The 17907-nt window shown below is 37.4% G+C and overlaps 1 protein-coding gene across 6 annotated transcripts in view; it reads right to left on the bottom strand.

Annotated features, from left to right (window-relative positions):
- Window positions 1-1541: 1541 nt before the first annotated feature.
- The window catches only part of Slc4a10 (solute carrier family 4 member 10), a 231728-nt gene continuing 215362 nt past the window's right edge, over window positions 1542-17907 (bottom strand). For 5 of the 6 annotated variants that reach the window (XM_085681046.2, XM_085681049.2, XM_085681048.2 and 2 more), the window contains 3 exons: window positions 14897-14964; window positions 11313-11429; window positions 1542-3552 (listed from right to left, as the gene is read on the bottom strand). In XM_085681046.2, the coding sequence (XP_085537172.1) occupies window positions 3486-3552; window positions 11313-11429; window positions 14897-14964 (252 nt within the window). In that variant the 3' untranslated portion in view covers window positions 1542-3485. Of the gene's footprint in view, window positions 3553-10449; window positions 10489-11312; window positions 11430-14896; window positions 14965-17907 lie in introns of all 6 variants that reach the window. The other variant, XM_048426118.3, reaches the window with a different exon arrangement.

Genomic DNA, 17907 nt, shown 5'->3' with positions numbered 1-17907 from the left:
TTATAATTCTTAACTGAACAATAGCATTTTTTTTCTGAAAAATTTTACTTGTGCTTCTAGAAGAACTTCTGCCATTCAGAGCAAAGAATAAGACCCTGTAGAGTTGACAGGGACAGTTAAGACACCACCGTTACTATCAAGGGACTTATTAACAAATGGAGGAATGAGGTTGTCAGGCAGATATTTATGACTCCCCATAAGAAAGGAAGTGGACATCGATATAAGCTCAGTTCACAATAAGAAGAAATTAGGTCATTAGGACTAAAGAGAAGCAGAGCATCAAAATATGCCCAGGAAAGAATCAGAAATTATTTCTGATTATTAACCACAACCATCCTCTCTTTGAGGATATATGACTTAGAGACTATATGACTTTCATAAGGTTGCTATTTCATTTTCAAAATGATTGTACCTTCCTCTATTTAGGCGATGCTGATTATAAACCCATGAGAGCCCAGGCTGGCTTCAAAATCCTAGCAGTTGTCCTCGCCGTGTGTCCCAAGTGCTGATATTATAGATGTTTGCTACCCAGATGGTATTTTATTGTATTTCCTTAAGTGAATATACAAGATAGACATACTGAAAGTTAGAAATCAGTCTGTCAATGATAGGAAAGCATCTCAGGATAAAATGGGCTCTAGCTGGACAGAAACAGAGAGGGCAGGGCAGAAGGGAAGCAGTGTAAGTCTTCACTCCTAAGACCTAAGAGAACCCTAAAAGATCCGGAAGTCATCACTGAAGTGTCTCTATCAGACAGTTTGAGCTACTTCCCATAGCTAGAACAACTCTGAACAATAAAATAACTGCTGGAGATCTCACCACTCCCAATTTCAAGTGGTACTACGGAGCTATAGTACTAAAAACAGCAGGGTATTGGCATAAAAACAGACATTTTGATCAATAGGATCAAATTGAAAACCAGACATAAATCTACACACCTATAGACATACACACTGGAAAATGACATCTTCAACAAATGGTGATCAAACAGGATGTCTACAGGTAGGAGTCTGAATCACCCCAAAAAGATATTTAGGAAGAAACATGGATGCTGTTAAGTAGGGGCAATTTCAAGCAAGCCTACTAGTCAAGAGGCATTCTCCAGCAGGCAGAGTTCTGAATACAGTCTTCCCAACAATCTACTGATGGCCACAAAAGAACTGAGATTCCATTTGACTTCTACAGCAAACTTAAAGGGTACAAGTAGGGAATACCTTCTCCACACAGGGTAAAAGCAGGCATTCATGAGTTCTACTAGTGTGATCCTACTAAGGAGCTTTTCAGTTGCCATAGAGATAACATTACCCATGCCTTGTTCTGTGGGGAAAGGAGCGTGTGCAACCTTACAAACTTCTCATTCTTTTCTGTTCATAAAGTTAAGTTGTTTGAATTGTGTTTATGTCACAGATGATTTTTAACAGTGGGGATGTCTTAATTTAAATATGCTTAGACCATTATAATACTTTACCTGATTTATTGGTTAATATGAAGGAAAAGTAAAGACAGGACACATTGCACACACTTTAAAATAAGCATGAAAATTAGGTAGGATAAATATTTATTTCCACATAACATTTCTTAGTTTTGAAAAACACAATATCCTAGTCACATTTACACATTACTTAAACATTGCAATAAATTACATTCAAGATATTCAATAATTTTGACCAGGATTCTGAAATTAGGAGTAAATATATATAATACTACATTTTCTTATATTTTATGTAATTTCAAAATATTAAGATTAAGATAGAGATAGCATTAAAATTCACAGAAGAACAAAATTACTATAAAAATACTCAGAAATACAGAATTTCATAGGATGATTGCTTGTTCAAACCAGTGATCATGTGAAGGTTTTAACTCACTGATTGTTTTTAACAGAGCAGGGGCTGCTATGTGGAGACCCTAGGGGACTGCTTTTGGATTGACTTGCGATATCAAAAGCAGTGAGGCTGTTATGGAGAGTGGGTCACAGCACACGCGTGTGCAGCAGCGAGTTTCACGCTTCCCTTCACCATTTATAAATACAAACTTTACTGACTGCAAAGTCTTCTCTTAATTTAGCTCATATTTCATTAAAAAATGGCTCCTGAAAAGATTGTGTGAAATTTCTTTTTCAAAAGATATCAAAATGTTACGGTTAATGTAGGCCTGCTTTTTTTTCCATCTTCATGAGCTTCCTAATAGAGGAGTTTGCCCAATCACGTGCACCTCCATGGAGTACATAAAGTTTACAAAAGCCACAGGCCTCTGAGTTTTTCTAAATTTGGACATTGAAAGATTATAAGTTGTCAATTATTGATAGTCCTTAGGAACTAAGAATCCTCTGAGATTTCATTTTTAGCAATTCACATTTACTTAAAATTAAGTGAATCTTATATTTAGTCATACTCAAAAATCCATAACTTCCTTCCTATTTCAATAAGCTTAGTAAAGTTGGATTGTTTCATATGGACTGAAATATTTACATCACCTTCTCTAACAGAATCTGAGTTTTAGTTCAAAGATCGTTTCCCCACAACATGCATTTAATTCAAAGGTGGAAAAGAACTTGCAAAACCAATCACAGCTGGATACCTGTTGGTCTAACATGACAACATGACAGGGAACAATTCTAAGCAGAACATGGCCGTCAACAGCAGAACAGCTGTACAGGGATGTATTTCATATGCGATGATTCACTGTGTGGCATTCCATAAGTATCTATGTCATAGGTGTATTTGGGAAGCAACTATTGTCAATGGGAGAGAAATTCAGTAACACTTTTCTGGTAAAGACTTAAAAAGAAAAACAAACCTCAAAAAACTCTCCAAATCTCTCTAAGCATTTCACAGACGCCTAGTACACTTGATCACATGGGTAAAACACGATTCTAAGCAGACACTGCAGGGCTCTCCTGCGGTAGGACTTCTAAAAAGGTACGAACAGGTTTCTTTCTCAAATAACTTGGAGTATCAGTTAGATATTAAGTATTAAATGCATCCTATTAAGTCAGGAAATACATAAATACGAGTGTTACAAATGTTTGCAAAGTAACCTTTTGATTTGGGCCCTTCAGAATAAGTCACTAACGCTAAGGCATAAAAAAGTTAAAAGTAAGACTACCTTTCCAAAAGTCTTCTGAATAAAATTATCAGGTATCTTCCGGTTGCTAAGGTAGGAAAATACAAACTAGGTAAATACGCCTTTTTGTTTAAAGAACACTTTGCTCTCATTATGCTGACACTGAGAACGCTGTGTTGGTGGTTGTCTCACAGTAGTGACAAGGGGGACTCTTGCATTAGCTATTGTATCTGCTCACAAGGGGGTCACACTGCTCAGAGGAGGTTAAACACAGAAATGGAGGAAGTGCTGCACTACTTACAGTGTGGAGGTGGATTTGGGATAGGAGACAGGATTTACAATACATGATCAAAGCAGTTTTATTAATAATTGTGACACTCTTCTCATATATATATGTAAAAAATAAATTGAAGATCAAGTCATAGACAAGTCTCCCTGTCAACACCTTTCCCTGAGTCAGCTTTCTTCTCTTTTCGGCTTTCAGTGCTAAAGGGGGAGGAAAAAAAAGGGAGAAATTTACCAATATAATCCAGCTTGGTTACTGTGAGATTTGTTTTCTTCAGACACAAAGCCCATCAACCCCAAAGAAATACAAGAGTTCTTAGGCATCGCTCTCTCATGCTGCACCACAGAGACACAGCAGCAATTAAATCCTCTGTGCTCTGTGAGCTAGAAATCAAGAACTGCAGAGAGGGGGAAATTCAAAAACAGACACGGAGAAACAAAAAGCAGACATTTCCAAACGGTTCTAAAAGCATGCAAGATTAATACACGGTCCTCATCTGGGCAAATGAATAATTGACAATTGGTGAAAACGCCAGCCATGCTCCACACCAAGGTAGCCTAAGACTTAGCAATGACAGAGCGAGGTGCTGCCCCAGGATTCCCAGGCTCTGCTGGAAAGGGCTTTTCCTTTGTTCCTGGACTGGACCTTGATTTATGGGAAGGAAGGTGTATTGGTAGGGAGTGCAGACATATACTTCCTATTCTGGACTCCCTGCTCTCCACACACCTGTGCTGTGTTCACAGGGAAAGCCTCTGACTACACAGCAGGGGAGGGATGCTTCATTTCCTTCTAGAATAAACTCACACCCCAGAAGCCTGTTTAACTTCACCTTTCACTTAACTTCAATGACAATTGTGCTGATAATGTGACTACCATTTTTGTTGAGTTATTTGCAATATTTTCACCATTTTGTACTTGGAAGTCTTCATGGAGGGAGAGGTTGAATATAGTGCTCAAGTGGATGAAGCTTAGATGAAGGAAAGTGTATACTTCCAGAAGGGCAACACTCTTCTTTCTCTAGTGCCTGGCAAAGTCCCAGGCACTCAAGGTTTCTCTGCAGCCCCATCCCTATTTATGGCATAAAGAACAACATACAGCCATCCCCTGAGGCCCTGAACTAGAAGAATCAACATACTTTTCACTGTTAACTTTGGCCCTTAATTCACATCAATGAAATAGTGGAATGTGGAGGCACTCTTGGTTCTCTGGGTGATAAAAGAACCAAGTTATGTTTTCTCTGGGGTTTTCTGAGCATCTTTCTTAGTGGTCAATAACTTAAACATATTCTAAGAGTGTGCTTTTAAAATTGTTTTTTCTCCAATTCAAGCTAGAAACAGCCCTTCTCAGTTGTCACCACCACCCGGCGCCATCAGGTAAGAAGTGCCGGAGCTTCTGCCATCTGTGGCACGCTGCCAGCACTGAGAGCTGGTGTGAGTGAGTGTCTATGGCACTCGGGTTTCTGCCTGCCACACTTCTCAGCACATACTCCTTACAGGTCAGAGCAAAGCAACTTTTTTCCCTTTTCTTTTCTCCTTCCGTGAGAAGAGATGACAGTGTGCACATGATGTGTCGGGCGCCTTAATTCTGTATTTTTAACTTCTCTATCTGTATGACTCACTTTTTCTACTTTAAGTTCCTTTTACATGACAAATGTCTGCTATTCTGCTTTTCAAATTAACTTGTCCTTGGACGTAACTTGTCCCCACCTCTTCTGTCAAACAAAGCCAGTAAAGCCCAACAGAATGGGAGGGAGGTGTGGGTGGAGTGCCCATTCTTACCTCCCAGAGCTAAGGGAGGTGTGTGACCCACAGCCAGTGATTTAATCTCTCTGAGACTGGCTTCCTTCAACACTAAATTGAGCCTTGGACCAGATGGCCTCTGAGTCTTCTTGTAGCTCACTTCTGAAATACTGATTCTGGCATTCCTGTTTCTAATATACTCTGTCTTTTGTAAAATCGGATGTTGTTACCCTATCTATACGAGACTTGGTAGGGGAGAGGTACAGTGGTCTCTCCTCTAGTGTAATTCCTCTGTACACAATATTTTGGGACTTAGGTATCACATAACTTCTTGATAAATACTTGTCAATTGTCAGGGACACAATTTGTCACTAAGTAGTAAAGGTAGACAGAGAAAGAAAGAGAGAGAGAGAGAGAGAGAGAGAGAGAATATCAATTAGATTCACAGATAAGTCTTCTCCTTATCTGCTTTAATTATATTTGTGTTTTATGTCATAAAACAATCACTTACTAAATGACTATTTTAATAAAATAATTTGGGGAGGCAGAAGTATTCCAATCTGCTCAAGACTGCTATGAAAATGTTTCTTTGGATTTTCTAACTGTCTGATGAACGCCCTGTCTCTCCCGCTATGCCTTGGTTTCTTGCTACATTTATTTTTCCAAATGCTAATCAACTAAACTTTCATTTAAACAAACATATATCACATGTGTACTATTTCTTACTATAATAAATAAATATTGTCAGGTATTCTGGGAAGATCTAGGAATATATGATAGATAAAATGATTCTTATAGGTCAGTCCTGAAAACATACACACAAGTAACATACAGACTGATCATGTTCAGGTTGCATTTGTTTATATATGTGTGTACGTATAATCATATACATATATGTATGTAGTAATTATTAATGAAAAAGAGGCCATGAATTTAAAAGGAAGAAGAGAGAGGGAGAGAGAGAGAGAGAGAGAGAGAGAGAGAGAGAGAGAGAGGTAAAGAAGGATACAATCATATAGTTTCAAAAAATAAGATAACTAAAACATAAAAATAAGAAAGTGATATTTCAAGAATGAGCAAAAAGAAGACTATTATTGACATACTACTGAGAAATCTATGAGGAAGTTTCTTCCGTGGACTCAGATATTGCTCTGGACAGCACTTGTCTAGTAGTTAGGGAAAGGCCTAAGAGATCACAGCAAAGGAGGAATCTCCATAATAGGAGGAGGTTGTGGGAGTACAAAGGAAAGGTAGAAAGAGTAGTAGCTGTCCTGGTAGCTCATCCATGCATCGATGCATGGCCCCACTCCCAGCACAAGCAAGAGTTCCATGACTTAATAAATAAAAGAGAAGACAAAGTAGGAGGGTAGAGAGATGGAAGTGGATCAGGAAGGAGTTTGGGGAAAGATGGGGGCAAATATCTTCAAAATACATTGTATGAAATCCTCAAAGAATTCATTAAAATGTTTTTAAGATCACTGAAAATGTTCTTTCCCCAGCATCTATAGGTATCGCTGCAAGAAATGTTCCTAGGAGTCCATTATGCAGTAAATGTGGTTTTGGAGAGACCTATTTTTATCAAACTGCATGGGAAGCTGTGGAGGCAACTCATTGAACAAGAAGAAATCAATTGGTGCTTACAGAGAGCCTTCACACCTATGTTCTAGAATCTTTGGTACAGGAACAATCTGCAAGCTACCAAAAGGGAAACATAAACACCAATCCAGCCACAAACCCTCTGATCTACAATGGTGTCCTTTCTGCAAGATATGCTAGGGAATGATGGCACAAAGCCTATGGAAGTAACCAACCAATATATGATTTGACTGAAGGTTCAATCCATGAGATGAAACCCATACCCAACACTGCTTGGGTGACCAAGAACCTGACCCTTGATATCTCAGGGACCTAGGCTAAAACCAAACACTACTGTCCAAAAGAAAAAAAATAGTAATAAAATGACTCCTAATGATATTCTGCTATAATTATGTATTATAATTATATTACATTATATAATTATCCATATAACTAGATAAACTATAATTATTTTATTATTAAAAAAGAAACCATGGGGGACTACCTAGTAAAAACCTATCTCAAAAATCAAAACAAACAAAAAACAAAGAAATTTTTTTTTTAAAAAAAGCAAGACAAGGTGTAAGAGAGTTAGTTCTGTAGCTAAGAGCATTAGTGTAGATATTGCTCTTGCAAAGAACCCAAGTGTGGTTTCCAGCATCTATATAAAGTGGCTCACAACCACCTGTAACTCAAGTTCAAGGGAAAACAATGCCCTCTTCTGGCTTCCTTGGGGACCCACACTCATAAGCATATATCTACACATAGACACAAATAATTAAAAGTAATATAAATTGAATCAGAGATGATTGCACACACCTTTGATCCCAGAACTCAGGAGTCAAATGCAGACAGAACTCTATGAGTTCTAGGAGAGCCTGGTCTACATATGGATTCCAGGCCAGTTAGACTACGTAGTAAGAACCTGCCTCAATAATAATGACGGTGATAATGATGATGATGATGATGGTTGTGGTGGTGATGATGGTGGTGGTGATAATGATAATAAAAGCTTTTAAAAATCAAAACAAAAAATTGGAAATAGTCTAAGTGTGAAATAGTAGGAAATAAATTATATTACAGCTAAGTAATATATAATTTTACAAAGTTAAATATGGTTTGTAAAATATTAACCACATATTGCTAATGAAAAATTATGAAAGAACAAGTACATTATGAGATCACCTTTGTAAATTTAAAAAATATGAGTAGATGGAATCCTTGAGATTGTTAACGGCAGTTGACACAGAGGAATCACACACAAGTAAAACAATTAAGGCAGAACAGTTGTAGAAGAGCCAGGCTATCCACTAATTAGCCTGTTCAGAGCAAGGTACAAATTTTAATGGCTCCTTGCTACAACGTCCTACAGGGCCAGCTTAAGCAGCCACCTCTTCTGCAGGATACAAATGACTCATAGAGTATTTACTGTGATTTAAAAGATATCCTACTGGATTCACTGTTTTTTTTTAAGTAATTCTTACACAACATATTAAGAAAATAGGAAAATATTTTTCCTAATCCTTTTGGTAATTTACGTCCTATAAGTCTTTGCCAGATCAAGATGAGTTGGACTAGTCTTTGGAGTGACAACGAAGAGCTCCTCAGGAGCGTCCTATCCCACCTAACTTGCTTGAAAGAGTATTCACAAGTACAAGTTATAGTTGCTTGAAATGCTGAGTGCCTACATCCAGTTTTTACCTCACAATTTTTTTTGGACTTTAAGTGTTTGAGTTTGAAAGTTATTTATTAGAATTTTATTGTTTATGTTTTTCTTGTTAGTTACCAAGCAAGGCAATCAAATGATGAAGATAAATTCACATGCATTAAAAGATAAAGGGATGCTGTAGAGGAGCTTGTCATGAGTGCATAGCACTTTCAACCAAGACCAAAGCAGACACCCTCCAGATGAGCTAGAATTGTAGTCAGCTCCTAGCTTCTACATCCAGTCAAACTAGATACTGTATTTTCAAAAACAAAGCGTGAACAAAGCACTGATGAGATACTGCTGTTGCAAATCTCCTTTGCACAGGTGATTAAGCTTCCCAAGTCATACCATAGAAAGAAACAGAATGGAAAATAACTGCTGACTGAGAGGTGGATCAAAGTCTGTGGAACCAGTGTGAGTCACAAAAGATTAGAGTCCCAGTAACCTCATCTTTAGACCTCTTTTGATTTTGACAATTAGGCTGTCTGCCATCAAGCAAATGTGTAGTGTTTGTTTGTTTTACTTCACTGTTTTCAACAGACGCTAATGGGAAGCAATAGCTTTGGAAGGGTATCACCACTATTAACATTGGTGATTTTAGGATTGCTAGGAGTCATTTTCTTTCTTCCAGAGTTTCTACTGTTGTAAAGATTAAAGACACTAACTACCAACTAAAAGACATAATTTATATCACATCAAATGGTGAAGAAAAGTGCTAGACATAGTAACATTAGGAACATAACTGGTTCAAGGCCAATTTGTGCCTTGAATGTAGTTAGATCAGTGTGGATATATGATTAAAAAAAAACAAGAAACACATGATTATACCAGTGTATGAATGATGGGCCTACTTAGAACTAGACACATTTCAAGCATATTACACTGTTAACCAGAATCACTCTGCTCCTAAAATGAGTTATAGGCATAATTATAAAACAGAACACAACTATGTTTTCTGGTAAAGGGCAATATTTGACTTTAGTGTTTACTTTAAGAATCACAGAAATCATCACATTATAAAACCTTTTCCCAACACAAAGAAAAGACAGGAAGATTTTGCATGATGGACCCATGTAATTCAGAACGAGAAACATCTGAAGTCTGATTGTCTCAAAGTTTCTGCCCAGTGCCCATGACTGACATTTGACTTTGAGCCTATCAACCTGGATTTTAGATTTTAAAATTAAATTGGATTCAAATTTTCCTCCTACTACTCTGATTTTCTTTCATGAGTTCTGACAAAACATCAAATTACTGCAAGAATGATTGATTCAAAGGGACTATAGCAAGAATTTTGAAGAGAGAAAGCTAAATACAAAAGAGTATTACTACTGCTTAACCAAAGCAAGGGAATACAAGCTGGTTTTGAATCCTTGTTCAAAGACACCATTCAAAACTCTTAGCAATAGCCTCTGAAGAAACTTTTATCAAAGTCCTTTAGTCTAAGTTTTAGAAAAATTTAGAGTCAGGCAATCAGAGGAATTTAGTCAAGCAATGAAAGAGGAAAAGTGGGGGAGAGGGAGGAACAGCTACCCCAGCTTCCGGGGTGATGACGGTCGCTGCCTTGTTTACTCTGCTTGCTACAGAGATGACATTGAAGCAGCATGCCATTTTGGGGTGACAAAACTAGCAGTAGGAGGTTTCCCCCCAAGACTAATGTAGTCTTTCTCTAGCCCATGGCTCCAATTATGTCTCATGAGGCTTGCAAGTTTGCATATATCACAGCAACATTTGCAATTTTCAAAATTAAAGGAACAAATTTTCTTTTCCCAATCTAGAAATTTGATGGTATTATTTGCTAAGTGTGACTCTGTAAGCTCTGTTGTTTGATACGTGATGCGTTCGTATGCTGTAAGGGGAAAAATGTTTCCTCATATTTTAGAGCCCCTCAAAGAACTGATTAGATAGAAAACACCATAAAAATCAGTCTTACATTGGGCTGGAGTCCAAGACTCTCCAGGTCTTTTGCCTCCCCAAAACTCACACAGATGACATAGGCTGACCAGGTCTTCAGAAGACACCATTTAACATAAGGAAATGCAACCAGGGGATAGGTTTGAGGGAAAAGGTCTTACCTTTGGGGAATCAGCTTCTAGAGTGATTAGGAAGGGGAGCTTATGACAAAAAAATGTAATATAAAAATTAAGTAAAAAAAGTTAATGTAAGGTTATAAAATAAATAAATTAAATCATTATACCATCCCCAAACATCAACCACTTTCTAGAGAAGCCAAACTAGCATAACATGGGGTTTTCTTCTCCCGAGCAGCATCTAAGATGGCTGCATGCTAAGATTCACACTCATTTATAAGTCCTGGAAAATTCAGCAGAAAATACCAGGACTCCCTTGCTGTTTAAAGACACATTCTTCCCTTAACATGCACTGAAAGTCTCCAGCATAGCTACGAGACTGCTCACACATCCACAGACAGATGAAAATGGGTGGATGTTCGGGGTAAGGTTAGGGAAGTTTGTCAGGAACTTGAAAACAGGAAACTAGAAATCAACTAAACTAGAGTGACCATTTCATGTGCCAAATCGCTGTCACAAAAGCAAACAGGGAGTGGGGAATGTGTTCTGGCACCTACAGTGGTCCTGCGGAGTGTGTGATGAGGGAATACAATGAAACCACATTAAAAAAAAAAAAAAAGAGTGGGCCAAAATGAATGTTCAAAATTGTCATGCACTGGGGTCATTAACTGCTCCATTTCCCCCCCACTGTGGTAGTTTTAGAGTGGGGTTTTATTTGAAAGGAAGATACTGACTTTTTATTTGAAAGGAAGATAATGTTTATAAAAATTGTCATTCTCCCTTTAGAAAAAAATTTTCTGACATATCTTAAGTCTAAATTTGATTAAAACCAATGGTATCTTTTCCTAATGCATTTATACCATAAAATCATTAGCATTAACATAACCTTATTATTTCAAAACTCAAACCTTTTGGAAGGAAAGCGTGACTCCTTGTCTTTTGAGTTGTCAGCAGTAACCAGAAGGTTCCCCCACATGGCAGTCTTTGACATTTCATCAGAAATATTGATCACGGATGGGTCATCTCTAGACAGGAGTTTACCCAAAAGGAAATAATATACAATAAACAAGCAATGAGGCATGCAGGTAGAGAAGATGAATGTATGAAAACTTTGTAACTATGTGAAATATTTTACCTACATTCTTCACAGTAAAGTACATGCAATATAAAGTTCTCATCTTAAACATTTTAAGATGTACAATTAAAAGTTATTAAAGGCATTTACAATGTATATCTCACTACTACATCTGTTTTCAGAATTATTTTCATCTTATCAAACTGAAATTTTATATCTATTAAACAATAACTCTCTGCTTCCTCCTCTTCACAGCCCCTGCAAGCACCATGGCATGTTCTGCCTCTATTGCTCTGACTATTTTACATGTGCCATGTAAGATGCCTCACACGGTGTTTGATTTTTTTATCACTGCCTTATTTCATTTGAAAATGCCCTCACAGTTCAAGATGTCCTATCATATGCCTAAATTTCTCTTCTTTGAAGATTGAATATTTCATATTGTTTATTATAATAGCATATTTTAAATAATTAAAATTGAGAAGCATAAAGTAAATCCCTCAGTTATTGATGGGTATCCGAAAAATCCAAAGAAAATATTCTAGCTGTGTAGATATAGATTTGGGCTATAGTTTTCTTGATTCATCCCTGATATCAGACATTTACTTTCTGTTCTAATTTCAGATGCTCAAGAGGCCCATGCTGCCACCATTTTAAATTGCTGTTCCACCCTCTTAAGACTTCCGTCTCTTTGCTACTGGGGTTCTATTTAGAAAGTGGTCTCCTGTGCCAATGTGCTCAAGTATACTTTTCACTTTCTCTTCTATAAGTTCAGTGTGGCTGGCTTTATGTTGATGTCTTTGATCCATTTGGACTTGAGTTTTGTGCATAGTGATAGATATGGGTCTATTTTCATTCCTCTACATCTTGATATCTAGTTATGCCAGCACCATTTGTTAAATATGCTTTCTTTTTTCCATTTGATATTTTTTGCTTCTTTGTCAAAAATCAGGTGTTTGAAGGTGTGTGGATTAATATCCGGGTCTTTAATTACTGTATTGCTAGTAGAAATGCAAGCTGGTACAGCCCCTTTGGATGTCAGTATGGCAATTTCTCAGAAAATTAGGAAATGACCTTCCTCAAGACCCAATAATATACCCAAAGGATGCTCAATTTTGTCATAAGGACATGTGTTCACCTATGATCATAGCAGAACTTAGAAACAACTTAAATGCCCTTCGACTGAAGAATGGATAAGGAAAATGTGTTATATTTACACAATGGAGTACTACACAGCAAAAAAAAATGACATCTTGAATTTTGCAGGCAAATGGATGGAGCTAGAAAACATTATTTTGAGTGAGGTAACCCAGACCCAGAAAGACAATTATCACATGTACTCACTCATAGGTGGTTTTAAAACATAAAGCAAAACCAGATCACAAATCATAATCCCAGAGAGCCTAGACAACAATGAGGACACTAAGAGAAACATACATACATGGGAAGTAGAAAAAGACAAGATCTCCTGAGTAAATTGGGAGCATGGGGACTTTGGGAGAAGGTTGAAGGAGAGTGGGAAAACAGGGAGGGGAGCAGAGAAAAATGTAGAGCTCAATAAAAATCAACAAGAAAAGACTTCCATCTCTTTTGTTTCCTTTGTCTTTCTATCCTTTTTCTTGCCAGCTACATCACTGCATTTGCTGTTCATATTTTTATGTTCTATCCTGATCCTCTGTTCTACTTAAATACAGTGACAAGAGTATTCTAGATCACTGGTCAACAGTTGCTTCCCCCAAAAGTCAAAGCTGGACACATGGCACTTACTCAGTAATTTTGTGTTTGAAAATGAATTCAGCCTGTGCCCTTGATGGGGCGTAACTGGGGAACATACAGTATTAGGTTCTATGCCGGTAGTTGGCTGGTTTGTTTAGCTTTGTTCTGTTTTTATATTTTAAATGTAAAACAATTATAGAAAACATTCATGCTGTGTCAAAACCTCTCAAGACTTAGAAATATCATTAAATGGCAGCATAAAGAAATCACAGACCAAGTGAAAACTTTTGTAATGAAAAAAGCACTATTTTTGTACGTATAAGTAACATTCTTTACTGTGTAAAAAATGACATTAACCAAACTCCTAAGCTGGCATCTTGTCAACTCTCTTGGTAGTTGTTTCCAAGAGGACAACGAACCCAACGTTTAGTGTAAATGATACACTAGAACTCAGTCTTGCTCAATCTAAAAATGTGTCCTTAATTCTTCTAGCCTTCCTGAAGATGGAGCTTCCTAGAAACTCAGCATAGGAGATCAACTAATTTCTAACAAAGCATTAAATGAAAAACAAGAATATCATGGTCTTATGAGACAGTCTTAGGAACAAAGAGGTTTATGAAATTTTGAATAAAAGAAACGTAAGCTTTATGTGACAGTACATTTTTATTATTTCATATGCAAAGTTCTTTTACAAATTTACAAGCTAGTATGCAGTTTGGACTTTTTTTTTGAACTTATTTAACTACAAAACCCTTTAGGAATGGCACGTCATAAAGCTAGAATTCACTCAAGAATATATTCAATTCAATCAAGAGTATTTTGAATGAGAAAAAAAAAGAACTAAAATATTTTTTTCCAGTTGTGTTCACCTTTAAGTTACAGGTAATCACACCTAAACTTTTGGAGAGAATATGGTTTGGGAGTAAGACTGCGATACAATAGATTCTTTCCCTCTTTGTCTTTTAAGTACCATGGCAAATCTCTCCCCCTAAAAAATTTAGTGTTTATTTATTTACTGGCACAGCCTAAGAACTGTGAGACTATATACTTGGGTACCAAATAGTACTTTAAAAAGACTTTATGAGGAAATTATTCAAACTAAACTTTTGAAATAGGAAGGGAGATAGAGAATGGGGACGAGAGAGGAAGGGAGCAGAGAAAGAAAGGGAACAAAGGAGAAATAGGGAGTGAGAGGGAAAATGTTTGTAAAAATTTCCATTGTAACTAATAAAACTTTGCTTTGCTGTCTTTGTGTGTCAAAAAATCATTGTATTTTGCAGAACTTCATGAATATTTTCTTAAATGGCAGACATGACTGACTAACCAAAAAATTAGTTATCTTTTTGGAAGTGACTTTTGTTAGGAGCAAGTTCTCAGAATGAAAATGTTTTCTCATGATTGCCTTACAGATACTGACCTCATTTATACTAAAAGTGAATGATGAGTGTCTTCAGGTGGTAATTTCTGAGAATATGAAAGTGATCTTTTATACACCTTATAAACCATGAAAAGAAAAGACAACTCCCTGTGTCTGCTTCTTTTTGTCATTTTGCTACACAAGTGTTGGCAGAACTTACTGCAATCTGTAATTTATTTCTTGGTCTTGAGATATTTTATATTTTAATACAACTTCAATAACTTTCCTATGGTATGAAGAGCATAACCAGCATATTCTATGATGTGTTTTAAATACGTGTTTACCTGTAGTGTCCCTCCAGTGGGAGTTGTACTGTGCCCTCGTCTTCCATGGCTAGCATACTTTGTTCTTCCTGGAAAGACAAGTGTACCGTATATAAAGTGAACCTGATGGGTCTCCATTTTACATTAAAGAGGAAACACAGATTAATGTTTTATTATCTCATTAACCTCAGGACCTTCCACTTTGTTTGCATTTATTAATGCTAGCACAGGTCATTTCATAAAGCCTCAGCTACTAAGAACACAAGTAATTAATGAAAATCTCATAACACAAAGTAATTTAAATGCTAACAACAATCTCGCTCATGTCATTCAATGTGAAACATGGTTAATTTCCAAGCACATTAAGAAATAACCTAAATTTTACAAGAACAAAAGTGTGAGTAATGTTGTAAGAGTTTGTTTTTTATAAATTGAATTTACATTCCCGAATTCTCTACTAGGAAGAAGTGAGGGCTACATATTTAGAGCATTGATGCTCAAACTCTACTTTAGAGTCACCTATAAGCAATGCCAAAACTTTACCTATGGGTAAATGGGTCCTTCATCTGGAGGTTCTGATTCTGTAGGTCGAGAATAGAGAGTTCACAAATTTACATTCCTAATAAACTGCACGTGATATTGATCACACTGGCCTGAGACCACATTTTGAGAATAGTTCTAAAGAATTGGGGAAAAAAGACAGCAGGCACCTTCTTATATGCATAAAAACATGGATTTAGGGCTCGTTCACTCTTGCGGCATTCTCTTAGCCTGCTAATCAAGGCAGGTCCCTCTGAGGAGACTTCAACCCTGATGCTCCAGGATCAGGCTATATGCTGTGGAACAATGGTAACGGGACCACAAGAGCTCTGCTGCTAACCTTGCTTATATGCTCCCCTCAGACACCTCTTCTTGTATCCAAGGGAATAATCCTGTTTACTTTCTTGTGTGTTTTTGTAAGGGATTTATTTCTTTCAAAGTCCGTTTGTGTGCTGTCATTGACATTGCTAGTAGGACTAAGAGTTGATTGGTGCGTGAGGACCTGATAAGAACCATCTTAAGAGGCATTATTTAGGCTTCCAGTTTAACACGTAGGGAGGGCAAGGTATCAGGTACATGAGGTACCTGGTATAAGCAGCCAGGAAACAGACAGAAAACAAGAAGTGAGGTCCAACTATAAACATAAAACCCAAAGGTCTCAGTGACCAATTTCCTCCAGCGAGGCTCCACCCCATTCAGATTTTACAACGCTCTAAACGGTGTCGGTGTCACTAACTGGAAACTAAGTGTTGAACCATACAATCTAAAGAGGACATATTACAACTAAACTAGATCATTATGCTCCATTCTTCCATAGGTTCATGGTCATCTCTGAGATTCAAGGAAATACCTTAACTGTGAACCCATGTACAAACAAAAAGCAATTTGAATGCCTTCAACATACTATGGGACAGAATAACCATCCCCATTCCTAAATGGAAGAGTGGGTCTACAGAAAGGAAAGATCATACAAAAGCAAGACCAAAACCCAGGAGGGCAAACACCAAATGCTATAGCTTCATGTCCAGCATTTGGAACTCATGACAGAATCATCTGTGGTTCAAAGGGCTTAGGTAGCCCCACCTCTCCTGCTTTATTACCAGTAGTATGCATAGCCTCTTTATTTGCCAGCTCTGCTCCCTGCTGCAGGCTTTGCTATGTAGAAATCCCATGGTTCTTGCATCTTTCACATGAGGTTTTCTTTGCAACCTCAACTTCACAGCCTCATACATTCCCTTCTTGGGGGCCGTCTTGCAGGGATTCTGACCCCGTGATAAATTTCCTAGCCTCAGTGGCCTTCAGAAACCTTGGCACAAGTTTCATTTAATTCTATTATTCCTGTATCTTTCATGCCTATACAACCACTACCACACAGTACTGCCAACTCCTTCAACCAGCTCAAGATGAAGCCTTGCCCTCTTTGAAGACAGCTGTATCAGTTTTTGTATCCTGACCCTAGAAAAACACATACACAGACAGTTGTTTCTGAGAAGGCAATGCCTTCAGCAATATTCTCAGATTAGACTTTAGTCTTAAAAATGAATTTCCAATTTCACAAGATGGATCTTACAGTGCATGGAGTCTCACCTTTGGGTCACCTTTTCTCTTGTACAGAGCACAAGATTTCTCTTTAATGGTACTAATCTCTAATGACTATACTAGCCTTATCAACAACAATCTTACATATAATTTTAAGCTTACAGTTTTTCCTCACAAACTGGACATTTTTATACCTTTTTGTTCCACTTGTTGCTCTCTGGATGAAGATCTGGATAAGAGCAATAAGAAATAACCATACACAGTATGAACACCTGAACAATTTTTGACATTTTCTCTCAAACAATTTAGTCTATTATTTTCAAATTTAGGTACTCTGAAATTCTCAGGGCATAGGTAGACTAAATGCAACCAAGTTCTTTGCCATATTATGAAATAAATTTTCTCTATTCAGATCCCAATAGAATCCTTGTTCCCTTCTGAACCATCAGGAGTTGCTCCTCCACTGTCCACATTTCTTTCAACATTCTAGTCTACTGAAATCCCACCACGGTAGCCACTAAAGCTTTGTGTATAGTCCGAGATCTTTTGCTAGTTGCATTCTAAACTCTTCCACATTTTCCCCACAAGCCTGTGCCAAAACCCAAGAGCCGTATGGTCAAGTTTGTCACAGCAACAGCCTTATTCCTCCACAATAAACATCTGTATTAGTGACTTTTCTCAGACTGTGAAAAAATACCTGATAAAAATCAGCTTAAGGGAATGGGTTATTTTGACTTTCAACAAGGGATATAGTCCATCATGACAGGGAAGGCATTGTATCAGGAGCAAGAGATAGCTGGTCACCCTTCTCCAGCAGTCAGAAAGTAGAGAGCAGCAACAAGTGGGGCTTGGCTTTCAAACCTCCAGCAATCAATTTGCTTTAGGGGCATCACTTCCTAAAAGTTACACAATCTTCTAAAAAGGTATCATCATCTGGGCACCGAACATTCAAA

This window comes from Myodes glareolus, chromosome 21 (assembly GCF_982192425.1).
Source record: "Myodes glareolus chromosome 21, mMyoGla1.1, whole genome shotgun sequence".
NCBI lineage: Eukaryota > Metazoa > Chordata > Mammalia > Rodentia > Cricetidae > Myodes > Myodes glareolus.
The sequence above is the reverse complement of the archived record's forward strand: the minus strand, read 5'-3'. Positions and strand labels throughout refer to the sequence as shown.